Here is a 26,768-nt window from a genome sequence, read left to right as displayed (position 1 = left end):
TGTCTGTCAAGAAGAAAACCAAAAAGTCAACCAAAAGACTCCCACTTTAATACTTAAGCAATTAAATCCTATATTGTATTTTACAGACTTACAAATAAGCACTTATTAATAGGCTATTATGGTACTGGGCAGCTGAAAGGAAGATTCTGGGTGCGGCTGTATCTGTTTGTACATGAATACACCTGAGAGGAGCAGACTGAACCAGCTGAAGAGGTCACTCATTCCAAGTGTGAAACAAGCCACTTTCCAGTGCACCAGGTGACCAGTGGTAATAAAAGGCGGCTCAGTTTCTACGGAGGTACTTTAATGTGAGAAACAACCTATCTGAAAGTATTCTATCAGAACACAGTTAAGATAACTGCTTTCAATTAACCAGAAGAAAGGCCCACTTCAAAGGCACATGCTTTCACATTCCAGTCCAAAAAAAGTGCTTACAGTAACAAGACAGGAATACTGCAGTTGTACCCAAAGGAAGCCGCACTACGAGAGCTTTGGTTTTCTTGGTTTTTGTTGTTGTAAAAACAGCTCCAAATTATTCACAGTTTTTCCAGCATTCCTAATGTTAAACCAGCACATTATGGTGATGAATCACATTGTAAGGCTAAATGTGAGAACACTTACCAGTGCAGTACATTCCTGAGTCTTTGGAACTCAAAATAAAAAATAGCTCTTTGAAATATACAATCCCTTCAGAGTTTTGGCTCACATTTGACCTACTTTTCTATTTCCCTTTTTAAAAAAAGTTCATCAAAATTTTTTACAAAAAAACCCAAACAAACAAAAAACCCCAACATTTTTTATCTCTATCATTTAGACATAACCTCCAGTTGCTTGAAGACTGCAAGAAAGCTTAGCATAAACTCGGCTTCTGTCCAGCCAGCCTTGTCATCTAAGTGTAAAACAGCAGGTAAAGGAAGTTCCAAAGAACTGAACACTGACAAAAAAAAGGCAAAAAAATCCCAAAAGCTCTAAATACATATTAAGAAAAGAATCCAGTTCCATTCCAGAGATGAATTACAGCAAAACTGTGAAAGTTCTGACAGTCACAGTTGTTAAAGGCACTCATTTTTGTATTTTTCTGCTTTTCCAGCCCTAGTGCACAAGGATGAGTCCTGCTGCCCCTAACGGGAACCATAGCCTGTGCTCCAGAGCGTGGGTGATGGGCTTGTTTTCCAGCTTGAGGACTGAGGACTGGAAGGAAGCACAGGTGATGCAGAGAAACCTAAAACCCGGGGAAAATGAGAACAAACCCAGTCAGACTCAGGAGTGGTGGAAGTAAGAAACAAATAACTGCTGTTATCATCTGCTGAAACACCTGGCAAGTGACTCTAATGATCTGCTCAAAGTGAAATAACCCCTTTACCTGATGGCCTGTTAAGAAGACATCTTCTATGTATCACAATTTTGTAGTACTTCCTAGTAAGGATTTTAATTCAAGAATTAATTACGTCTGAGGGGGGCACAACACATTTCACCTTGCCAAATAACCCTGAATTTGCCTTATTTTATCTGGAGTATCAGGTACATGTATTTGTAAGCAGGACTGCAGCTCACCACAACTTGGATGCAGCTGTAATAGTGTGGATTTTGTTTTAATGGCCATTGTCTATCACAGGCCTGTCAAGTGAATGGGTGTTTTTTGCATATTTCTGAAAGAGTTTGATTCTGCAATGCTGCACACAGGTAAAATAGGGAATAAACATGATTCCAAAACCACAGCTAAAACATGACTGCAAGATCAGAAGTAGTGAAAGAACAAACTGTTCCCCGAGCAGCACAACCAACTCCTCCATAGCCCTGTGTCCTTCGCCCCCTGCCCTTGCCCTTCCCAGTCTCTTACAGCAGCCCCAGTTCACAGTACCTTCCAGCACGCTGACAGCACCAGTGATGCAGAGCGTGCCACAGTTCAGTAGGAGCAGAACTGTGGATATCTCTCCTCTACCCATCCAGTGACTGCAGGAATTCTTACACTTTCAACCCATTCCCTATTTCCAGGATGGCTGAAGTTGGCTGAGTGTTTCACAAGAATTAGCAGTGGGTAAAGGGGAGGTTGGGGAGTGGAGCAGAAGCAACAAATTTCATCAGAACTGGCACAGTGCTGCTTGTAATATAATTCAGTACAGAGCCTCTCACAGTCATACTTCCCTGTGTTCAATCCCAACACAACAGCCAGAGTAATCAATTCATTCAGTCAGAACTGGGTAACAGCTGCTTACTATTATAGGTGTGTTGAGGAGTGGTCCCTGGGGTAAATGCTGGATAACTGTGCTCTTCTTTCGGTGAGAAAACTGCATGATAGACTGGAAGACATGGTAAAAAAGCCCAAAATCAAACAAAAAACCAAACCAACAAAATCATTTCTCATGGCAATTATCGTTTTGTATCTTACAGCTAATGCACTGTAAGTTATAGAAAAAATACCTGGCAATCTTTAGCTTTTCTTACCTATAACCATAACAGCTGTCCCTGCTACTAGTGCAAAAAGCGTGAAGAACATTACTTGGTAAGAATCAAGAAAGTGCTGGAATAGGCTGGCTCCATCTGCAGAATTGATTAAGAGGAGACAATACTGAGTTAAAAGAATGTTTCTTCAATCTGCTTTAAGAGAGCTGAGAGCTCTTAACTCAAACTGAGATAGACAAAAAAAGGGTTTTATTTACAGCAAATAAGTGTAATCAAATCAGGTAATACAACTTCAATTCTAGTGACTATTTCCAATGCTGTCTTTAAAAAATTTGCTAATAACAGTTGAAGGCATTGATATACAATGTCTTAAGTATGTTCTTCACTTTCCCACCCCCAAAGTGATGATTGGTGTTCAAATTAACAAGGCATGCTTGAGCATAAACAGAAGCAGACCAAAAACCAAAAATGCTTTCAGACACTTCAGCACTGGATACTGGCACCAGCTTGAACAGAATTATTTTGGGCTGACCCAAGAGGGAAATATGTTCAGCTTCAGTCATAACAAGGAATTGTATTCAAGTCCTCTGGTCTCAGTGAGCAGCCTACATGTCCATCAGAATGTTAGCTGCCAGGTCAGGTTTTCACATGCCAAATTTTGTAACCTCATGAACATTAATGGAAGTTAAGGGTTTAGAGATAAACTTACGTCTCACTGGTGCACTGGTTCTGTCAGTCAAGTAAATCACTGTCACTGGGATGGTGATAGACTGGTCAGTCACAGGACTAGAGACAGTCAGAGTGGTTGATAAGGATCCCTGGCTTGAAACTCTTGGGTCAGACAGACTAACAGTGTAAACTACATAACTAGGCAGCCCGTAGGATTTCTCCTTCTCAAAGGCCTTCACTCTTGGTGATCCAGATTTCACCTGCCAAGGAAAAAAGCCAACCTGAAGTAGACTGCTTGAGAAAGCCCAGCACATGCCCATCTTCCAGGCCACACATCAGAAATCCGTTACTCCCCAGAAACACAGAGCAGCTCGGCCTCAGGAGTCTTGGTTGGAACTTCACAGTGACACCTGCAGCACTAAACCCCTGTTTATTGTTATGGCTGTCCTGTTAACTGCCCTTTCTGTGGGCACGGGCTAACCCCACACAGGCAGAAATCAAAGTAGCCCTTACCGAGCTATGTGAGCCAGGGGCAGTCAAACAAGCATGTGGGCAAGAACCTACCCTAGATGTTGGGGATTAGGCAGACTTTCTGCTTCCCCACACATCCCAGGTAGCACACAGGAAAGCCTGACACGTTTCTACTACCCCAAAACAAAAATGAAAACTGAAGAGGAACACATTCCAAGATGAGTATTTCCAAATCATCTCAGGAACAATCTTGACATGGTAAAGGTGGCACAGAGTGTCTTTGGCTAGAAAGCTGCATGCAACAGATCAAAATGCTTGCAACTGTGATGTGATACTTTCCAGCAATGCACTCACCTCCAGGGTATCAAGAACTTCAGTGGCACCAAATATTTTCACATCAGAGCTGGTGTAATGATTGCTTAAAAGCATTTCCGTTTGGTCAGCATAAAACCCGGGATTGAATGGCACCTCAGTACTGATCTGCTCCCCAGAGAAGTGGCTGCTTTGGATCGAAGCTGTAACTCTGAGAGCAGTTCTACTCATGCTGAGATGCTTCAGCTGCTTGTCAGTGAGCCTGTGCATTGTGATGGAACAGGTGTAATGTCCTAGAGAAACAAAAGCACTTTTGACTGTTAATTGCTCATCTTTATGGATTTTTCTTTCATGCAGGGTGAGATTTCTCTAAAGATGTCTTTAGAAAGCTAAAAATCATCAGAGAAGAGCTAAACAAGGCAGCAAAATTCAGCAAACAGCAAGATCAGGAGCACACACAGGCAAACGAGACAGCGTGTCTGCTGGGCTAAGCATCAACCCAAGCACTAAACCAACTGGGGCACTTTCTGACCAAAACTAAACATCCTGATAAAAACATGGAAATGGCAGTTTCCAGTCACGTTTTATTTTAATATGCCATTGCGACTCAGTTCCGCTCTGAATGGAACATTTATGCTAAGGTTGATAGAAAAGCTTTACTGAAAACAAAATTTCACGTCCTATTTCATACTCTCTTCTCCTGATGTTATTAAAATTTTAGTCAGTTACCATCACCCCTTCTGTGGACACATGGGTTATTATTTAAAAAAGCTTCTTTAAAGGTTAGGTATTCACCATGGTTCTTGTTTCTTACAGGATCTATCTATTATTAACAATAAAGAGAATAAAAGAAATCCCAGTATGAACATATAAAGCAGAAGTAACAAGCAGCTCACGAGGTGCAGCACAGAGGCAGCCACTAGTATGCAAGGTAGACCAGTGTTTTACACAGTGGTACAGGGGCTAATTCACCAGGTAATTCATGTAATTTCATGGTGTTTTGGTTCTTTTTAAATCATGTTATAGTTATGAAATACTAACACATGGCTTAGACTTCCAAATTTTATTTACTTTTCCACAGTACCTGGCCATTGCCCCTCCTCTTAAGTCCCAGTTCAGGTTGCTTTGGGGATACACAGGCATTTTGCCTTTCGTAAGACATTACGGCACTTGGGTTGTGCAGAACAGTTTGAACACATACAAAGAATTCCTATACAAATTCTCTGTATTATTTGAATACAAAGAGTTCAAAATGTATTTCTTCCACCAGATTTTCACATTTACACCATTCCCCTCACTTAAATCACTGAGGTTAGTTCCATTGCAGTAACGACAGTGGCAGGGCTTTTAAAAGGCCAGTATCAAACAGAAAGCATAGTTGACTGCAGAACACCATTTGGTGAATACTAAAGATCCCTGGTACAGAGACATTAAAACTCATGATTACTTCTCTTATCCGTAGCCTGAACTTCCACTGTACTAATGGTAAAGGCACTGATGTATGGCAATAACACACCTCAAAGAGCCACAAGATGTTTACAGCTACAGATACCCAATTTTGGAATATCTGTCACCTGAGTGCTCGTTTGTACCAGCTCAAGAAGGAAGTGATTTATTTCCATAGTTTCACAAATACGGGGCCTGCTATCCCTTTCTAAACTGTTAGACACAAGGCAATCTAGTTTTTGTACAGTTCAGCATTCTGCAATACCCTCAACGTGCCACCTTAAGGTCCTTCCCAACCCTAACCATTCCATGCTTCTGTGATCGGACTGTCTCTAAATATAGGAGCAGCAATGTGCAAAATTAGGATCTAAATTTGCAGCGTTTCCCCCTCCCGCAAGACCACAATGTTTCTGAGTTTCTTCCTGGCTTACTACTACAATCCTGAGAAACACGTGAAATGGGCTTCCACTGGTTTCCAGCCTTCTCTGAAAACAAGCCAATGGTTTAGTCAGATAGAGCTGACACGTTAACTCCTCACTGCAGCCTGAGGTCCCGCACAGCAACGCTCAGAGGCTTCAGGAAGAGATCTGCTGGGTCAAAGAAGTTTGGACTAAACCATACCAGAATTCCAAGTGTCTGCCTGCAGCGTGGAATCTTGTCTCACCTGAAACTGCATCAAATCCAGGTTCTGCTAGAAAAATATCACGTGCTGGGAAGTCAAACACACCGTTGCTAAAACCTAGATGGCAGCTGATAATGGACTGCGGCTGTAATGCAGAAATGGCTTCGATCTGAGCAGGCGAGCACTCCCCTAAGGGGGGGAAATAATTTAATCTCTAATTAATTATTTAGAAAATAAAATCATAACTAATTCATTTTTAATTCATTAAAAGCAAAACCATGGCTTGAAATACCAGGTTATTCTGCCACCTTCTGAAACAGTTTCACAAGGTTATGATGATGTTAAAATAGCTGGAAATCACAGAGAGCTGCCCTGTTGCAGATCTGGTCCCAAAGAAACAGCAATTTTAGATGTTGTGGGATTTTTTTGACCGGAATAATCTATTCACAGGAAGCACTGAACTAGAGAGGATTTTCAGATCAGGCGTGGCTGCTGAATAACTTACATGAACCTGGGAATCTTGATTCATTTTCTAGTTTCTGGCAAGATAGGATTTTGGTAGGCTAATGGTTTACATAAGGCACAATAAAATACTATATGAACAAGTACAAAGTTTAGCTAAAACTAAAAGGAACTCCAATTAAACAAAATACATTTTATTAAATACAGGACATGACATGATGCTTAATCCTCACATTGATCCTAATTGCTGATAATTTCTGTGGAAGATTTAAGGATGGTCACTACATTAATCATGCTAAGGAAGAAAAAGTAACTTCAAGAAGGCAACTGGAATTATCAGCAACTTACCAGCTGATTGCTTACTAACTTCTCATATGATCAAAAATAACTCTTCTATTATCTACCAATTTTATCCGTGGTGAAATCTTAATAGTGCCCCAGAACAGCCTCCCAGTTCTGTAACATGGCCCTAAGATTCCACTAGAGATTCTGGAAAGGCACTCGAGGTTCACAGAGATCTTGCAACACGTTTCACAAACCCTTAAAACCAAACAACCCCCCCCAGACATCCCAAACCACCCATCACAAACATAAAACCACATACAAATGATTGCAGATTTCTTTTTCCATCATACCTCTCAAGTTTGTATCTCTTTCTCCAACTGAAATTATTACTTTGGAGGCTGCAACTCCCTGTAAGCTTGTTTTGACTCCACTTACATGCATTGCTGTAGTCCTCTGAGGTACGTTAATCAATACCTGAAAAAAGGATGAAGTACACTGCTACCAAAAACTACATTAACAAATAAGAATTAAGGCAAAATCAGATCAGGCTGGCTGTGAAAGGCACATGCCCCTGCATGGGGAACAGAAGAGAACACTCCGAGAGGTCACCTTTCTCTATGTGCAGAACCTGCCTTTGCTGGCAGTTAAACACAGTAAAACCCTTGTATCCAGCCCCCAGAAGTTAAGACACATAAAGCTCTAGGTCCAAATTTAATTTCAAAAGCACGTCTAGTGCTTATAGGAGCTGATAGCCTGAATTGTGTCAACAGCAGGACTGTGCCACAGGTAAGCAAAGTAACATAACTGAGCAGCTCTGCTCACTGACGCACAGTAACACTCCATAACACTTGCTGGCATCTCATCCTGCAGTGAAACTTCATTCACAAAAACAGCCACGCTCACAAACTGCTTAGCATCTGAAACAACTTAGCCAAGCAAAGGAATCAAAGTGTACAACGTCAGACCAGCACAGACTAAGAATAGAAACTATTACGCTAGACTTTCCTCCTTAACATCGACTGAAAAAACCCATGACGTTGTTTGGATACATACCAAATACTTCCATTTGCATTTCCCCTTTCAAAAGGAGGTTTCTAAATATTGATAACTAACAAAAACCAAAACCACAGAATGCATTTTTGGTGAGGGTCCCCCGAAGGAAATCAACCGCAGCAGTGCTGCAGGGTGTGCAGTGCCTCACCTCTCTGTAGGTTTTCAGGGATCCAGGGATCTCGTAGTAGATGGTGACAACACCGGCCTCCCTCGCCATGGCTGCACCAGTCTTGGGGTCGACCTGAAGCACGCTGCTTAGTGAGGAGCTCCATGTGCCCGGCGGGCCTGGCAACACACACACATACTGTTCAGCAAAGGTCACCTATAACTGCAACACTCATGAGCCCATGGGCGTCCCCACCACACAGCAGCAGGGGTACACAGAAACTAGGCTCTAGAGTCTGCTGTGGTGGGAGGCTGGCAGCCCAGCACCAGACTGACTCACAGTTATGCTGACAAAGCCTGTTACTTTGCCTGAGTCAAACACAGCAAGTGAAATTAGACAGTCCTAACTCTGCATGATTCCCATAAAAACAAGCCTTTCAAGCAAACTGCACGGAAATGTCTGGAGTCTGATACACGCAAATTCAATACAAGCAACATATTGCATGGTGCAATTAAAGTTAGAGGAGTTGATCAAGCCTATTTTTATCATTAACAAGAACAGTGACATTTGATTCTGAACAAACATCATAAATTATGCATTTTGTTTTCCTGAGAACGAGAACAAGCCACGCCGATGTCAAATTACAAAGCTGCAAAACCACAGCAGTGCAGCACCACTTACCTTCTTGGTTCAGCAGGGAGGTGCTCAAACAGAGGACGTCGCCTACCACCACATCCGTGAGCTCGGGAAAAATGGCATGTTGCACAGGAAGCGGGATGTAGTCTGCAATTCCACTCTGTTCTGCATCCCAGACTTTCAGCAAGGTCAAGCCAACATTTACAGTCCGGATTACAAAGGTGTTGTTTGTGGCTCCTTTCCCAAACTGGACAAAGTCGTCTCTACAAATGAAAAGCAATGCTTCTACATCGAGGCAAGTTTGCTAATTTTATTATCCCTACAACAAATAGTGGGTGTTTAACTCTCCTTAGGTAGCTGACTTCTTGTTTCCAGCAATCTCAGAATCACAGAATAGTTGGGGTTGGAAGGGACCTTCAAAGCTCATCACTGTCCCCTGCAATAAGCAGGGACATCTTCACCTAGCTCAGGCTGCCCAGAACCACATCCAGCCTGGCCTTGGTTATCTTCATTAAAGTCTGATAAATTGAGGAAAACATTAAAATATTTCAGGTGCTCCTAGCAAATTCCAGTTCTCATTCATTCTAGGCACTTGCTCAAACCGTACTGCAGTCAGGGATGCTTAAGCTCTAATCATGTAGCGTGTACCAAAATACCATCACTGCACTCACTGCAAATTAACTTGGGAAAACAGGATCATTTAGGATGCATCAGGGAGTGTAGTGATAGGACAAAAGGTGATGGGTTCAAACTAAAATCGGGGAAGTTCAGGTTAGATATAAGGAAGAAGTTCTTTAACGCGAGGGTGGTGAGGCAGTGGAATGGGTTGCCCAAGGAAGCTGTGAATGCTCCATCTGCGGCAGTGTTCAAGGCCAGGTTGGATGGAGCCTTGGGTGACATGGTTTAGTGTGAGGTGTCCCTGCCCAAGGCAGGGGGGTTGGAACTGGATGATCTTAAGGTCCTTTCCATGACCTTAAGGTCCTTTCCAACCCTAATTATTCTATGATTCTATGATTATGCTGAGGAAATACTGAGGTCAAAATTATGTATGAGAACTACTTCCTAATGTGGAGAACTGCAGAGCTTTAGCATGAGGTGATCTTTCCCTTTTCTCAGGGTGTGGAGAAGAAATTTGAAACCAATGTGCACCTCTCCAGCCATAGTTAACAAAGCTAAACCGCATGCGACTGCCAGTTCTGGCATTCCCAAACACACTGCCACACGGAGCACTGGGAAGCGCACCCAGTGCAGAGCCTGGCATCAGCAGCACCACAGAGGGGTGCAGGTCTGACAGACCAAAGCTGGATCACAGAGCAGCACCTGAGGTCAAACAGCAGCACATCTCTCGAGGGCTCATGGCTAGCCCTGTGCTGAAGCAGCTCTGTTATGCCTATTGGAAACTAGGGCAGCAATCAGGGACCTCTGCATGCTATAGAAATGTCTGCAGATCATTTGGGTGGGAGCAGAGAAAATCTTTCATTCAACCCCTTTTTAGTCCCCCGCTTTTAATCACGATCGCTATGTTCTAACTGCAAGGTGCTCTGCAGAAAACAAGCTACATTCCATTGGTAGTGATGGAATTAGTGATGGATTACTAATGACCACAGAAGGCTGATCCAGAACCTTCACCATCTTACAGGAGTGAAGCAGGGTAACAAAGCACAGGGAGGAGAGAGAAGGGAAATGCTGATAAGATCAGTTGTTTATATGGATGCCATCTGATGATTCAGAGTCACTTACAGAAGATTGTCCCTCAGCACATCCCGTGGGAGATCATGCTTATCTGGGCAATTTCCCGCTTACCAGAGAACATCCACTGCTAACTGGAACTCTTCTTTCTGCTACAGTGTCTCTGAAGACCACAGAGATGAAACCCTTCCTTTGCTAATCCCAGTCTAAGCTATATCTTCACTTGATATCTTTGGAACAATGCTTGCTCCTTGCTGTGGCTGGGCTATAAGTGTTTGGCCTTTTTCGTTCTCTGTAATGAACACCCATGACAGACACCTACCTGTTTGTTGCAAATTTGAGCACCGAGTTATGTGAATGGAAAGTATCTCCAGAGTTCTCATGAAAATGGACTGTGAAGGTCAGCGTCACACCCAGGGGGAGAGCCAGCAATGCCTCTTTGTTCTGTGTGTGCAGAACAGGACTCATGGAAATTCGTAGGTATGAGATGGGGCAGACCTGTAAAAACATCAGCAGTGAAAAGCACATTAATAACACTTCTTTTGATGCCTCTATAAAGTCATCTATAAGGGCTCTTCTTACGCAAATATCCAAAGCTGCTTCTATGAACCATTTGCTATATGCTGAGCCATCTGGTAGCTCTAAGACATGGAGCTTTTGTCATCAGCACATGTATGTCACAGAATCACAGAAGAGCTGAGGCTGAAAGGTGGCTCTGGAGATGGCCTAGTCCAGCCCGTCCTGCTCAAGCTGGGTTACCTGCACACAGGATCACGTGCAGGCAGGTCATAAGCATCTCCCAGGATGGAGCCTCCACCCTCTCTCTGGGCAGTTGGTGGAGTGTTCAACAGCCATCACAGTCAAAAAAATGCTGTCCTATGTTCAGATAGAATTTCATGTGTTTCAGTTTTTGTGTGTTCCCTCTCACCCTGTCACTGAGCACCACTGGGAAAGGTCTCCTTTCCACCCTCCCATCAGATATTAGTATTCTTCTCCAATAGCACTGGGAACTGAAGCAAGCAGTAATGATGTACAAACACACACTGCAGACTTCAGAGACCACATTACCATCCTATAAATTAGAACTCTTAAAGACTCCCTGGATACATAGGACCACAAGTGGCCCCTAGACTTCTCTCCCTGTAATTCTTGAACTAAAATGTGTGATTCATTCCCCAGTTCCTAGAACAGGAGTAAACTGGGATGTGTGTGAGAGCAAGGGGATGAAATGGCCACTGTTTCCCCAGTGCCCTTGCACCAGGAGAGAACGCCCAGGTGAAACATGCAGTTCCTAACAGCAAAGGTTTGCCGAGCAGAGGGAACATGAGCAATGGCTGCAAACCTGTTCCCAAGGGATCCCTACCAAGCAAAACCACAGACACTACAAACTGCTGCTTCTTGAACTGTCACACGGTGACCCCAGGACTTCCAGGAGTGGGAAAGAACAACACCAGTGGTCTTCCCTCAAGCTGTGCTGGGGTGGATTCCTGACCCACCCGATTGCTGCTGTGGCCAGGCCATCAGCCCCCAATTCTGGCGGACAGAGGTGAAGTGTGACAGACAAAAGCAGTCAGGCAGGGCAGCAACAAGTCCAGGCTGGACGGGGCTTGGAGCAACCTGCTCTAGAGGAAGGTGTCCCTTCCTGTGGCAGGGGGTTGGAACTGGATGATCTTAAAAGTCCCTTCCAACACAAACCAGTCTGATTCATGATTCTATGACCTGACAAAACCCAACTGGTCAGCAGGGTGCATCTGGTTGTCTCAGTGCCTCTCCTTAACCAAGGCAGAAGTTAGGAAGTGCTCCAGATCCTTTGGAAAAGCCTGGTAGGTTATCCAGATGTGCACACGCCATGTTTCTGCAGTAACACTCCAGTGAGGGAAGTCTATCTGAAGACAAAGACTTCACAACCGTTATTTGGTTTTGTTTTTTGAACAACATATTACTACTATTCTCTATTAACTTACCTAAGTTAAACACTAAAATTACCCAACAAAACCAACTGTATCTGTATTTTCTGTTACAGCTGCTGGAAAATAAATAATGGAAGAATATATAAAGCAAAACCCCACAAATGTATACAGAAAACTATTTTTAAAGCAGCCCTTAAGCCTATCTTGCAGGAACATCCCTTTAAATCTCTCATTTCTGACCTAAGAGTCTCAGCTAAAATGTAAAACTCTGCAATCTGAAAACATACATGTCAAAATCTAAAAAGGGAAGAACAAATTTGGCCTCAAGCAAATAGCATCTTTGGTGAATCTAAATTAAATAAATAAGTAAATGAAGGGGCTTATAGTATCAGTGTATCCAACTGTCTACTCCACAGGCTGACTTGATCAGTTACAGTATCAGTGCACAGCAGCATCTGCACCAGCAGCTGAGGTTACAAGCCAACAAAAACCTCATTTCCCTGACAGACTGTAAAGCTTGCTTTATTTAACAACTCAGGAACTTGTCCCGCATGGGACAACAGCCCAATTTTGTACTGATTAAACCAGTTGGTTACTGTTTGAGCATCTCAGGTTTTAATGTCTTTTCATTTAAAACCCCGGAGTTGGATACAGCTGGTGCAGACTAGCGCTTAGCTTGCTGCCACACTAAGCACACTGTCACTCCTTCCTCCTACCCTCCGCCTTGGCTTATGTAAGACAGTCTGGTTTTGAGCAAAGCTGAAGGTCTTGGTGTTAAATGATGCTGCTGCAGCACTTTGGCTCTTAACTGTGTATGGCTGTAAACAAACAAAACAAGAACTTAGGAAAGGAAGGATGGTGTGAAGGAGAGGGCTCTGTCTTTAAATGATCCAACAGATCCAAGTTCAGCCCCTGCTCTGTCACAAGTTTTTCTACATGATCTGATGAATCAGATCCACTCAAACTCTCAGTTCTTCTTCATCTGTAAACTGAAGGCAGCAGCAGTGTGTCACCTCCCAACAGTACCTGAGGTTAGAAATATGGTTTCCACAAAAGTATTACAGTCCTAACGAGTACAGGAAAACAAAGCAGGTGTACAAGATGCTTAACTAAGATAATTCCTGCTACAAAGAGCTCACAAGTTTAACATCAGAGTGCACTGACAGCACAGTTCTGCAATACCCTGTGCATGGAAAGGATGCACAAGGGGAGAATTTCACTCCAGTACCACTATGTGCTGACAAAATGTCATCTGACCCAACCCCAAACTCATCAGATGTCTTTCACTCAATGGATCCAGCAGTGAAAGGCAGAAACAAGGTCATTTGGAGCAGAGCTGCAGAAATTCACTGCCACCACCTCGCAGGAGTGGCATTACTGAAACTAAAGCACCATTTCTTTTTCATTGTCCAGCCAGGAGGGTAGACACACACACTGTACTACAGGTGAATGCTATGGCAAAAAACCAAGCCCCTTCACAGTGATTAAAACAGTTAAACTTAAAACTGATTTAAAGTCACTACTCAATTTTATGTCTTTCTCCTTTAGTCGGGCCATAGGAAAGATGCTGACAGAGTAAAAAGGGATAAGAGGAGGTGGAGCAGTGCGTATCTCAAGGCTCAGGTTGCCGGATGGAGACAGCTCTTGGCACAAGGACTTCTGAACAGAAACAAAGGACACGTGTTCACTTGTGCCTTACAGCCCAACCAGTAAGATACATCTGACTTCAACGTAACAGTGCTCAGCCATCAGATAAAGTTTTGAGGAATATGTTTCATTAACCAGAAAACTGCTGAGTTTTGCTACAGCTTCATCCTTCCCTGAAGCATCCCCATTTTAGTGTGGCCCAGACACACAGGGCAGCCTTGGACATGCTCCTTGCCAGCTCACCAAACACAGGCAACAGAAGCTACATCACTGCATCTGAAAAAATGCTGAGATTCTCCTTGTATGTAAAAGCTGAACTGCTGAGAAACAGCAGAGAAAATGACATTTTGGAGCACTGTACAGTTACCTGTCTGATACCTTGAAAATCTAGGGCTCATTTAGGTTCCTCCCAACAGATGCTGCATTTATATTCATTACTCCAGATGATACTTACCTTTTGCACACACTGAAATACATGTTCATGACACGAACATCTCTTTTTATTTGAACTTCTGCAATTAAAGCAGATGGTTAACAGCAGGGGCTGTTAACCATTCCTGCTGTAGTAGCAAAGATATGCTTCTAATGGAGAATGGCAAAGCAAGAGAGGCAATACTACCTTAACAGTAGCTACAATGGTCTGGTTGATCCCAAATGATTCCTGTGAAATCACTTCAATTGTTGACGATCCTACCAAAGAGCCAGAGTGAAGGAAACCTGTCTCATCGATTTTTACAACAGGAACGTTTTCTGGTCCATCCAGGACACGGTAACTCAGTGAAGCCACTCGGTCCCTTAAAAAACAAACAAAACAGCTAAATGAGCAAACCCAATTCACACCAATCTATTGAGCAAATCTGAAAGATGACTATTTGATGTGTGGATTTTTCCACATGTCCGCAATAAAAGCTGAGCAGCCTGTGTTCTAGAGTCTAGGAAAGAAAAGCTGAAGTCCTGATTCAAGCTCACTTCGAAGCAGTCTTGTCTGGCCTAGGTGTGTATTGTAGTCTAGCTCCCATCCACTGCCCTGCAATGTCATCATTCACTGATGTAAACTTGATTCCAGCTCATAATGGCTAAAGCCACAACATGCAGCTTCTGTGCTATCTGCTGTAAACAATATTAGAGGGAGATCAGTCTGCCAGAGCCAACGCTGGTATTAGACAGAGCCAGGGGCTTAATGAAGTGGATCCAATCAGTTTCTTGGAAATGCTTTTGTAGACAAGGTTAATTTCTGGAGTAACTCTCACCATGCATCTGCATATTAATGAAGTGAGCAAACATAAACTTTGATTAGGGGGCACCCCAGACATCAGCTGCTTCTGAGTGTCACTTCTAAAAGACCTGCGAATGAGATTTTCTCCTGCTCTCAGGCTCCTCCAGCTGAGACAGAAATACTCGATCCTAGGAAAAAAGCATTAAAACTGGATTTTAGTTGCCCTTTTCTTGGCAACAGTGTAATTGGGTTTAGTAGTTGAGTTCAGACATAAGGGCTCCAACATTGGATAGTGACGATAATGGGACAAAGACATGTACAGACTGCTCTCTGGCAACTTAATGACTGACTCTCAGAAAAACTGCTCAGAAGAGGTAGGAAATCACCATTAGGTGACTACAGATGACAAGGCTCCTATATAACTGTTTCAAAAAGGATGCTGAGTGACCATGGTCACTGGAGCTCCAGTGAAACTAAAAGTTCCCTCCCCTTAAAAAAGGGGACGCATCCAGTTCCAGGCCCTCACCCTATGTCCTGTTGTCGATACCTGCGCATTCTCTTGCTAGGAAAACCAGCCGTCAAGCCTGAAATGAGTCTGAAATGTCAGTCTTTGAAAACAGACTATGAAAAATGACTTCTCACTTGAAAAGGACATTTTAGTCTCAAAATCTAGTCATAGCCTCTGTACAAGGGCTACAGAGAATATTCCATAAAGCCTTGATGACCCACAAAAACTCCAGTGGAAATAGGCTACTGCTTCAACTGACTCTGCATCTTTTGAAGTATGGAACTAGAAGTTCAAATACTGAATTAATTTCCTAGCTACAGTCTAACTAATACAAGACTTGACAAAGACTGAGTACAGCTAAGATACTATTAATCACCAGAGAAGTCGTGTATGATACAGATGTACTGTGATATGCTTTTTAAAAGCTTACGTCAAACAGAATTGCTTTACAGTTTTGATAAACTGTTATCACAAACCAGAGTGTGAAAACTGATCACTAACCTGTTTGTCTGAAGTTTAATAAAGGAATTTGGTGACATTAAGATCTGCTCTGTTTCTGCTTCTGGAGTGATTAGATGAAGCTTTTCAAACACCTGCAAAATAAAAGCCATTTTCACCTACTGTTGTGTGCAGCAGGTAATTTATTTCCATTTATTTCACCTCAAAGCAAACCAACCCTCACAGAACTGTAACACACTTTTGTGCTTTACTTTGTATAAAATACATGGTGAAAAAGAAAATTAAACATCAGTATTTGAGAAACAGCAGCAAAGCTGTTTCACAGCTCTAATGCTGCTTGTCCACAAGACACTTCAATTTCAGGTGGTCAGCAACAAAAACTCACTCCCCAGTTTCATTCAGGCATCACACCTGTGTTGAATGCAAACCTCACCAGCTCGGGGAACTTGGAGGTTTCCAAACAGCAGAACGTGACACAAACAAGAGTAAGGGCTCAAAGATAAACCTAAGCTGGAACTACTCCTTTACATTTCAAATTCCTGACTTTAAATACAGACTCGAATTCAACTCTAAAATAATGAAACCATTAACCACGAGGAACATCATCATCATACCTGAATTTGGATTTCATCAGAGAGTTCTCTTGCCATGTTGTAAAACTGATTTGCTGCAGGATCAAGGACCTTAACAACAACTTTCAGGCCTGTTTTTCCCTTTACTCTGCCATAAACATCCATTGCAAAGTTGTATTTTGCAGGAAGCTGAAAAGAAGCCTTGAAGAGAAACACATTAAAGTTTTACTCATGGAAAAGAGCTGATGCTGATGCAGAGGAAAGACCAGACCCAATGCTGACAAGCACTCTTTGAGTTACTGGAACCAACATTATTTTCTCAATTCCCACCACAGGGCAGTTTCGTTTTCCCAGGATACACACACATGCACATACAAACACACACACGATTTACCTCACTGTGTCTTGTCTTGATATCCAGAACATCCCTCTTGGTGACAGACCAGTAGAAGGTTAATCCTGGCACTGCATTGCCGAATGAAAAAGGAGTCTGACTACTGGTGGTGCCCATTACATAAACTGGCATCTAGAAATACAGAAACCAACATTCTTGGTCAACTCCAGGAAGCTAACCAAACCTGCACACAGCAAACATAATTCAACTTCAAATCCACTGCTCATGAGATGGTATTTCCTACAAAGCAAACAGCTGTATGCTGGCTGTTGTATGTTACAAGAATCATGCAGAAGATTCAATCACCAACTTTGATGCACCCTCACTTGCTACGTGCTCTACATAAAGCAAGCACCAGTTTTCCATCAGGAAAGACAAGTGCAGTAATTCATTTGTCCGTTTGTAGCATCAAATCACTTCATCTTAGGTCAGTCAAACTCTTCAGTTTTCTAAATCTTTGTCTAGATGACCTCCCTAATTAACTGCTCCAGACATCAACTTCCCCTTCCCACTCTCCAAATGAAGACACCATAACACAGAAACACAAACCAGGGATCTTGCAATCCATTGACCTGGGACCAATGAGTTAGAATCAACAGCCATTTTGGAATGAGGAACGGGGCTCTTATAAAATAGAAGATAATTTGAACAGTATCTGTTGCTCTGGATATAGCAGACATACAGTAGATTTTTAACATACAAACGAAGAAAGTCTCCACTGCAAACAGAATGGAGAGAACCCTTCCCCAGGTTAAATGATGCTGCTTCAGCAGGCCTGAATATCTGAAAATCACTCTGGTGTGCAAGGTAAACTTGTCCTGATTTCTGTTGTAGTATGTTCAGCTCTGGAGCTTCTCCATTGACAGCACATTCATTCCTGCAGCAGCAGGAGTACCCCTCAGAGCTGGAGTGCTATTATCAGATGATCTGGTGGGAATGGGCACAGCCTGCAGGTCAAGATTTCAAGGCAATACAAGCTATACTCACAAATGGACTAACCTGTGTTGCAGTTTTCATTCGTGTTATTGGTGCATGAATTCTAACACCTGTGAGCTGTACTACTTCAACTTCCACTTTGTCCTAAAAGGGAGGAAGGGAAGACACTGTAAGCACTCATCAATTGTGAACTACATTTCACTTTCAGGATCTATCCACTGTTTTGACATTATACCATCACTATTGCTATGTCAGTTGTGCGTAACTTATCATGGGCAATACAGATGGACAGGACTGTAAAAAGCTACAAAAGCATTAACTCTTGATAGGCGTTGAAAAATCAGTAATAAACCCTGAAGGTAAAGGAAGACATTGACAGAATTAGAAGGAAATGTGAAATGTAAGCAGCAGGTAGGACACTGAAGAATAAAGGATGGTATGTGCAATACTCTGATGTCTCCTGCTCACAAATCCTGACATTCCTGATAGACTTGTTCCCATCCTGTACACTGAGAAGGAAAAGGTCAGACCTGGATCTCACTGGGCAATAGATTCAGCTTTCAAGTTCATTCTGCTTCCTGCCTCTGCACCAGGGCAGGCTGCTGCCCCACATTACAAGGCACAACTCTATTTATATATGTTTTTTAAATCACTTTGTCTCCTTTTGGCCCGTGGTGACAGCTTTCAAGCAGCAGAGCTTTGTGGTGTGCAGCAGCTGTCCTGCCTTGACCTCAGATGAAGAGCCAGAAGAGCTGGCCCAAGTTCTGTTGTCCTGAGTCTCATGACTCTCATGCCCCAAGTCTCAGGGCCATGTGCTTCCTCCTGTCCAGGCCTGCTCAGCAGCCCCCTCCTGCTCAGCTTGTAGGACAGATTCTGACAGAGTATCAGGTATTCATTGCTTGAGCTTCACAGATGGATTCAGACCACAGCACAGGACCATAGCTTTCTATATAGCCTGCCTATACCTTAAGAGACAATGTGTTTCTTAAGCAACAGTCACCTTCTGACTTTGGCTGGCATAAGATGCTGCTAAACTGTAATGTGATACAGGCAAGGACAATCTTCTGTTTTAGAAAGGCTTCTTTACATGGGCATTTCTAGATTTACTGATCAATTCTACATCTATCAGACCACTCAAAGGCCCCTAGGTGATCATCAGAACTTTATTTTAAGGTACAGCAAGATTTAGCTATATCTATATCATCTGTGTCAGCACATGCTGAAGTTCACAGGCCAGGGAGTAAGAAACACCGATTTCATCTCCTTAAGGAAAACAGTGAAGTACACAAGGTAGCATTACTAGCCAGGGACTACTCACCCCTTTTGAGCTAAACCCATGAATTAGAGAGTGCCTTTTAGCCCCAAACCCTATCATAAAACATTACCTGAGATACCACAACAAGCTTTCCTGTCTCTGCATCAACAGCTTGCACCACTCCTGTCACCGTCCCATTCCCGACCGCCACTCCTCTGACAAATCCCGTGCTGTTCACTGATGCAATCTTATCATTGCTGAAGGAGAAAATGATGTTGGACTGAGGGTGAGGGCCTCCTTCTGAAGTGATCTATAATGAACAGCACACAGAACAACTAAAATTAACCCATCAGACATTTCTTCTGGTTAATGTTACAGGGTACGTCCCTTCCCAGCACAGCACCATGATGTCTTCAGCAAGCAAAGGCTGTCTGCATCTTCCCAGGGTATCTATCTCAGGGGTTGTGTCTTCTGCACACTGGTCCTTTCATGATGTCAGGCAGGGAAATGCATGAGCTAAGCACAAAAGTGGACTATGTGCTCCATAGAACGCAACAGCCTGATGCTACATCCAGTCCAGACAGTTTCAGAACAATTCACCTTTCTCTTCACCACACACAGTACAGCTCTGCTCTGTGTTTCACTTTGCAGAACTAACCCGCTGTGCTTAATTTCATGGATGAGACAGATTCATTACCCCTGTGCTGGTATTAACATTGGAAAAGCTGAAACTCCCTTGACAAAATAAACATAAACCCTTTGATCCAGCAATACAGCAAAATGGAAGGTGCTCAAGAATGAAGCTTTTCTTGTTAGGAGCTGTGAACACACAGCTGAATTGCCAGCTGAGTATCTACTCCCAAAAAATAAGTCATATACATTGATTTTAAAATAGAAATGACAACAGAAAAAAAAATAGGAAAGATGCCTTACCTGAATTATGGCCCCAGTGATCACAGTCACCTTCCTTGGTAGCAGCCTAAAAGGGGGAAAGACCTAGAAACAGAGTTAAGGACACTTGTGTGCACACTGTATCAGTCAGGTGAATTATGTCACAAACCACCACATACAAGTGCAAAACTGGGTCTTCATTTGCTTAATTACAGTAGATTGAGCATGCAGAAACTTAACTCATCATGTGCAGTTACAAAAGCTACTAAATGTGAAGCAGACCATCAGCTGGGTAACTCGTGGACAGAATAACCTATTTTTTTCTGGTAAATTAATAACTATTCTATAAACTAACAATGATTTATTGTTCCTGTTCTATAAATTAACAATGTTTTACTGTTCCTATTCCATCATAACATAGATTTTTGCTTATTTTATCTGAAATTATTTACTTCGATCTGCTGTGGAGCAGAATTGATCCTTTGTCCTCTCTTGTCAGCAACAGTTGCCATAAGACTAGTCTGACCAACGGCCATCCCATGGACAAGAAAAGCAGCAGTGTGGTCATCAAGAGCTTCGCTGAGCGGGCTGCAGCAAGAAACACCATAAATTACACGAGAAACAAACTCAAAGGACTCAGTGCATAGCAGTTTTATCACTAAGTGATTGTCCTAAGCAAAATTTCACATTTCATAGAATCACAGAGTCCCGGACTGGTTTGGGTTGGAAAGGACTTTAAAGCTTATCCAGCTCCAACCCCCTGCCATGGGCAGGGACACCTTCCACTAGAGCAGGTTGCTCCAGGCCCCTGTGTCCAACCTGGCCTATATTTCTACATGTAGTATCACAAAATGGCTCTTTATAGCCTTTGTTTTATCTAAAAATGAAACCAGAGCATCAGTACAGATCAAACCTCTGCCACTAACAATTTCAGCAGCGTGGACAACAGTGCCACAAGCCTTGATTACATACCTTGACACTATGTAATGGAGTGTGGTAGATGCAGCAAAGCTGTACTGCATGGTGGTTGCAAACACACACACACTCTTCCCCACAGAACACAGAATGAGTTTTACCAATTCCCTTAACACTAAAATCCACAGTTTAGAAAGTTTTTTTCATTTTAATCATTGTGTTTAGAGCTTGGAAAATAAGGGGGCTGGAGGTAACAGGATGGTGTAGCCTGCCTGTTCCTAAGGGGTTAAGTAACAGGCAGAATGAGTCTGATAACATCAGATATGTCTTCAGAGTTTTTCACCTGACATTATTTGCCAAGTCACTGCTTCCAAGATGCATAAGGCTCCACGAAATATTACAGCATCTTGAGTACAGTCTCATTCAGCAGTCCACAAGACTTAGACTATTAGCTTAGGCAATTTTCCTGACAACCAACCATCTTTTACCATTTAAAAGGTAATTAAAACTTTACAAAACTAACATAAACAGGAACTCAGTCACTGATTACTACCACGCCTCTGGGGCAATACCCTTTATTCTTTTGTTGCTTATTCTGCCTATCAGTATATTTGCAGATTAATAAATAAAAAAAAATCCATTAACTTACACGAGTGAAACAATCTGAGATGCTGCCCTTAGCTTTAGATCCATCACAGCAAAGTACTTTGCCAGGAAAGGTTTCTTAGAGTCATCCAGAACTCTGACAAAAGCTTTAACCGTTTTCCCAATCTCCACCTGAAACACAGCCACATCCAGTCAGTTCTCATTTAAACTGTTCTGATTTATCAGCACCAACATTTTCATTTTATTTTGTATTACACTGTTAGCAGGGTATTAGAGCTCAAGCCCCAAGGTTAGATTAGCACTCGTTTTAAAGAGTGATCACTGCCAGCTGTGGTTACCCTCAACGGACATGAATTCAGGGCTTGCAGCTGGCAAGGGCATCATTAAAACACCCACAAACATCAACACTTGATCTGTGCGAGACCTGCCCAAGCTGGCCAGTGAGTGAGGTGGGCTTGGTAAGTTTTAAACCATGACATACGGAGAATGACCCTGGGGCAAAGCCTGCTCCTAAAAAGATTCTCTCATGGACTTAAAACAATAGGAGATGTAGGTGAGCATGTTCAGATAAACTATGAATTAACACTGCTTGTGTAAATGCATAACTTAGACTGCTGCCACACCAAACATGAAGAGACAGCATATACTGACAGACTTACAGCTCAAGGAAGAAATTTGGGAGGGGGATACAGAAACATGGGGAGTTTAATCTACTTCTCTGAGGTCACACTGGTGCAGCAGTGGTCCCATCCACTACATTGTGTCATCTTGTACATGCCTCTTTACATTCATGATCAGCACAAGGAATCGGGGCAGTCTGGATCAGGCAATATGGCTGGTTTCAAAGCTGTTTACCTTGTCAACAACTCGGACATACAGTTCCTGGATATCAGAGACATAAATTTCAGCTTTGGCTGGTGCAGGGAAAGCCAAACACAAGTCGTGAATCATCACAGTCACCGATCCTGGCAGCAGGGGATGCACCTGCAATGCCAAAAGAAAATCCTATTACAGCACTTCTCATTTTCACTTGTCTGTCATTCATAGGAGAAGATGTACACGTTTTCAGGGCAGACGCAGCTGGATGCAGAAGTCTCCCAGCCTTAGACACAGATAAACTTTCCACCAGCAGTAAAGCTGCTAAATGTATGTAGAAAGTATCATGCTACTGAGCTAGTGCGAATGGCCGCTGGGCAGCAACTGAACTAACAGATCTTAACCTAGCACCAGCAGCCCAGCATCCTGTTATTATCCTTCTGCCACCAGAAGGGCAGAAAACCACAACAAACCATTCAGAGCAATGAAACTTTTCTTAGTGGAGTGAAAAAAATCCTCAATAAAGAATTAAAAACAACAACCCAGGACAGAGACTATGGCTTCCAAAGCACTGGGATTGCTTCCCACATGATTCACACTTTACAGTTACTGCTTTGAGTCTATCACCAAATGTGGTGTTAGAACTTCCCAAGTAAGAGGATAATTGCAAATCAGGTATTTCCTTGATATGACTGTCATTATTTTATGGATTTTTTACACAAAGAATGGACACGTTCCACTTCTTCGAATACGAGACTCAAACAGCGAGAAGACCTCTGCTCACAAACACAGCCCCTCAGAACTCAGCACCAACCCCACAGCCATCTCCATACCCTTGCTCCAGGCCATGCATCCACACCTTGCTCACAGTCTCTCTGCAGTTCTCTTGCTATTTGCCTGACCTTGCCCCACACCTCAGGGACAATCCCGACTATTCTGCTTCCTTTGACAAGTCCCTTCCCTTTGGCCAGGGACAGCGCGGATGTTCAGTGCCCCGTTCTGTTCTCTCACCAAGAGATGAGGGTGAACTCTGAAACAAGGGGTGACGGACAGGCAGGCCCCTGGTTGAAAGGAATGCAGTATAATTCACAGCATTACTTGGCAGCACTTAGCAGCAAGAGCAGTGGGAAGAGTTGACATTTTGTGCTTTGAGGGCACACTCTAACTTTCGCCTCAAAATAGAAAAGAATATAAAGTTTCAATAAATGTCAGCTTCCAGAACAGCAGCAGTTCCCAAAGCAGGTGACTAATACAGGTGCTGGGGGCATATATTAGCACACAGTATGGAAAGCAGAGAAGGGATGTGGCCAGGAGGAGGCAGGCAGCATGACCACTGGGAGGAAGATGTGATGGAGCTCAGTTTGAGATGAGAAACCAGAGGAAAGAAGCTACAGGAGTGGAGAGCAGGAAGGGGAAGCAGGACTACTGCTTCTGTCCCAGCCACCTCTTCTGTTCTTATCTCCTATTCAGTGTCCAGTAGCTCCCCAGTGTACAGTCTATTGCACTGTTTACCACTAGTCATTCTATCACCCATATCCAGAAAAGCTCCAGTGTGAAAAACAAAGTAAGGGGTACAGAATTTATTCTTGGCAGCCCCAGTACAAAGTCTGAGAATCGCTGCTCTACAGAGCTTGAATTTAGTTTCTCAGAATAGTTTACTATCAAACCATCCTGTATTGACTTGACTCCACTGATAACTGCCATGGCATCAGCCTGGAACTAAACACAGTTTAGCTTCATCTCCCAGTGTAAAAAAAGCATAAAAAACTTAGTAAGAAGAAGATCAGATATAAACTCTTTAATAGGTACTTATTCTGAAAATCAGGATAAAATATTGTGACAGCAAAATATCCTGAAATGCCAATAGAAGAAGAATCTGAAGGTTTCAGAAGGACTGTCCTATAATAAATATTCTGATATCATTCTAGAAACCAACTAATCACTTCTGAATAATTCTGCCACATGATTTTTCATTTCGTGTTTATGAAATCAGGAACATTATACTGCAAAATGGGTAAAGAATAGCTTGGTACTGGCTTTATCTTGTACAGAGTATACAATCCCAGACTGGTTTGGGTTGGAAGGGACCTTAAAAGCTCATCCAGTTCCAAAACCCTGCCACAGGCAGGGACACCTTCCACTAGAGCAGCTTGCTCCAAGCCCCTTTGTCCAACCTGGCCTTGAACACTGCCAGGGATGGGGCAGCCACAGCTTCTCTGGGCACCCTGTGCCAGTGCCTCAGCACCCTCACAGGGAAGAGCTTCTGCCTAAGAGCTCAGCTCACTGGGAGCTGCTCTAAGGTCTCTCCTTCAGGAGCCTTCTCTTCTCCAGGCTGACCCAGCCCAGCTCTCTCAGCCTGGCTCCAGAGCAGAGCTGCTCCAGCTCTCCCAGCATCTCTATGGCCTCCTCTGGACTCTCATCACAACACTGCAGTGAAACAATTTCCTACACCTGAAATTACCAATGCAAAGATCCCCTGCCTGAAGCTTGACTGTGACAAAGAAATTCACTCAAGATTCAGCTATTTCCTCTCCATCTGCATGTACTTTTAAAGGACCGATAGTGACGAAATTGCAGCATGATTTTCAGACTGCCAAAAAGATATAAAGTAACAAAATATTTCACTCACCAAAGCAATACCTTGAGTTTCTTCATGAGTCACTCTTACAATGTTTGGAACACTAGTATTAATGAAAAAGTACCCAGAACCTTCTTTGATGAAAAGTTCTGCCTGCAAAACCAGAAAAGCATCCAAAATTAGACTGTAGCTTTCTATTACATTGCTAAAACTGGCATCCTTACACATATCGTACAATATTTTGACCTTTTTCTCCCTGCATTTAAAAAGCACCAGAATAATTCCTTACCTGAATGTCAGCGTGATTGTAAATGGAGACATCAGTAGGGCTTACTTTTACATCTTCAACTAGCATGAGTTCAATAGTGGCAGAAAGTGGTAGAAGACGTTCATTCTGAAAGAAACAATTCTAGCTATTACAGCAAACACTGGGAGTCAGAAAACAGGGCAAGCCTCTTGCATATGCAGGGAAGGGTGCTGAAAGCAGATGAGCAGAGAGCCAGAGCTGGGGCAGTTTATGCTAATAAAACATCTACAAGACCTAGTAATCGGCTCAGCTGCTAGACGTACGGTCATACACAGCACACGCTCTGGTACTCTGCAGCTCTGACCAAGACAAAGGCCAGTGCCTTAAGAGATGCAGCAAATTCAGTTTATCAAGTCTGACACAACAGACAGGGGATGAACTCAGAGACATGCTGTGGGTTCATACAAAAATAATACAGTGTAGAGACAGAATGTTTTCTTCTACTTCATGTTCATCTCTTTCAGATTCTTCCTAGCAGGCCACCAAAAGAAATTCTTCCTTAAGTGTAAGCAAATAAACATTGGACCAGATGCAAGTTTAATCATTCACTCATAACAACATTATCTTAGAAATGGAAAATGTTTTTGTAGAGGAAGTTAGTATTATGTACCCATTTCACCTAATTAGTAGAATTGCTTCCTTGATGTAGTAGCTTGTCATCTTTCCCTAATGACATAATAGGATGCTCCACATAAACATGCAACCATGACCAAGACATCTTAATATACCATCTATTAGATTTTCCTACCTCTTACAGACAGAAATGGAAATAAGTATGGACAGGATTGAAAGCAGAATATAGCAGCCCAGTTCCAATGCTTTGGAAACAAGCAAATGATCTCATTTAAAGAAACAACACATGAACCTATGTAACTGTAGCAGAAGTGGTATTTACAACTACTCTCCAGCTATTAAACAGATTCCTCCTGAACTTAAACACAGAGACTAGAACTTAAAAGAGCACTGGTGCCATTTCACATGTATGTATCCCACTCTGAAATGCAATAAACTCCTCTGAACTAGAGGCAAAGTTTAGAGAATTCACTTTTCTAATAATCTCTAAATGTAAGAAAGAACAGTGACTGTTAGTTTAATAAAGCTTTGCACAGTGAATTATGAAATGATGCATAGAATCATAGAACAGTTAGGGTTGGAAGGGACCTTCAAAGCTCATCTAGTACCAACCCCACTGTATTGAACACGAATATCTTGAACTAGAGCAAATTGCTCAGAACTTGATCTAGTTCATTGCAGAACCTCTCTCAAGAGAAAAAAGATACAGAACCAAGCATCTTCGCTGGCAAGGAAACTGCATCCCTAATTTTAACTAAGTCAAATTATTCAGTGGAAATGCACCTACAACATGCTCCCCAACAAGAACAGACTGGAAACCTTGCTGACAAGACAAGAACCCACTGGCAATACAGATCATCTTCCAAAGACATTGGCCATCCAGACATACTGACCATACCAAACTCAGACATACTGATAGAAATCTAGGGCATGGGATGTTTTCCATTACTAGTGCCCATCCTACTTGAAATTAATAATACTGTAACCTCTAGCTCCATATTTTACTCTTTGCCTCTGTTTCCACGGCACAT

General features: G+C 42.7%; 2 protein-coding genes across 2 annotated transcripts in view; one reads left to right on the top strand and one right to left on the bottom strand.

Moving 5' to 3' along the window:
* HDAC11 (histone deacetylase 11) overlaps positions 1-26,768 on the top strand; it is a 656,323-nt gene that overhangs the window by 533,725 nt on the left and 95,830 nt on the right. The window lies entirely within an intron of this gene.
* NUP210 (nucleoporin 210) overlaps positions 977-26,768 on the bottom strand; it is a 66,157-nt gene continuing 40,365 nt past the window's right edge. The window contains exons 19-40 of the mRNA XM_061357813.1: positions 25,147-25,251; positions 24,909-25,010; positions 22,319-22,447; positions 21,507-21,634; positions 20,395-20,530; positions 19,985-20,047; positions 19,182-19,361; positions 17,860-17,940; positions 16,861-16,992; positions 16,509-16,667; positions 15,937-16,028; positions 14,331-14,505; positions 10,477-10,652; positions 8,511-8,728; positions 7,872-8,008; positions 7,021-7,144; positions 5,966-6,112; positions 3,898-4,148; positions 3,113-3,332; positions 2,446-2,541; positions 2,217-2,300; positions 977-1,222 (exon numbers count right to left, since the gene is read on the bottom strand). Of these exons, the coding sequence (XP_061213797.1) occupies positions 1,122-1,222; positions 2,217-2,300; positions 2,446-2,541; positions 3,113-3,332; positions 3,898-4,148; positions 5,966-6,112; positions 7,021-7,144; positions 7,872-8,008; positions 8,511-8,728; positions 10,477-10,652; positions 14,331-14,505; positions 15,937-16,028; positions 16,509-16,667; positions 16,861-16,992; positions 17,860-17,940; positions 19,182-19,361; positions 19,985-20,047; positions 20,395-20,530; positions 21,507-21,634; positions 22,319-22,447; positions 24,909-25,010; positions 25,147-25,251 (3,036 nt within the window). The 3' untranslated portion in view covers positions 977-1,121. The remainder of the gene's footprint in view (positions 1,223-2,216; positions 2,301-2,445; positions 2,542-3,112; positions 3,333-3,897; positions 4,149-5,965; positions 6,113-7,020; positions 7,145-7,871; positions 8,009-8,510; positions 8,729-10,476; positions 10,653-14,330; positions 14,506-15,936; positions 16,029-16,508; positions 16,668-16,860; positions 16,993-17,859; positions 17,941-19,181; positions 19,362-19,984; positions 20,048-20,394; positions 20,531-21,506; positions 21,635-22,318; positions 22,448-24,908; positions 25,011-25,146; positions 25,252-26,768) is intronic.

This window comes from Neopsephotus bourkii, unplaced genomic scaffold, assembly GCF_033783945.1.
Source record: "Neopsephotus bourkii isolate Nb327-2 ecotype Australia unplaced genomic scaffold, CSIRO-AGI_Nbou_v1 NB_923, whole genome shotgun sequence".
NCBI lineage: Eukaryota > Metazoa > Chordata > Aves > Psittaciformes > Psittacidae > Neopsephotus > Neopsephotus bourkii.
This window is presented reverse-complemented; position numbering and strand designations above follow the sequence as displayed.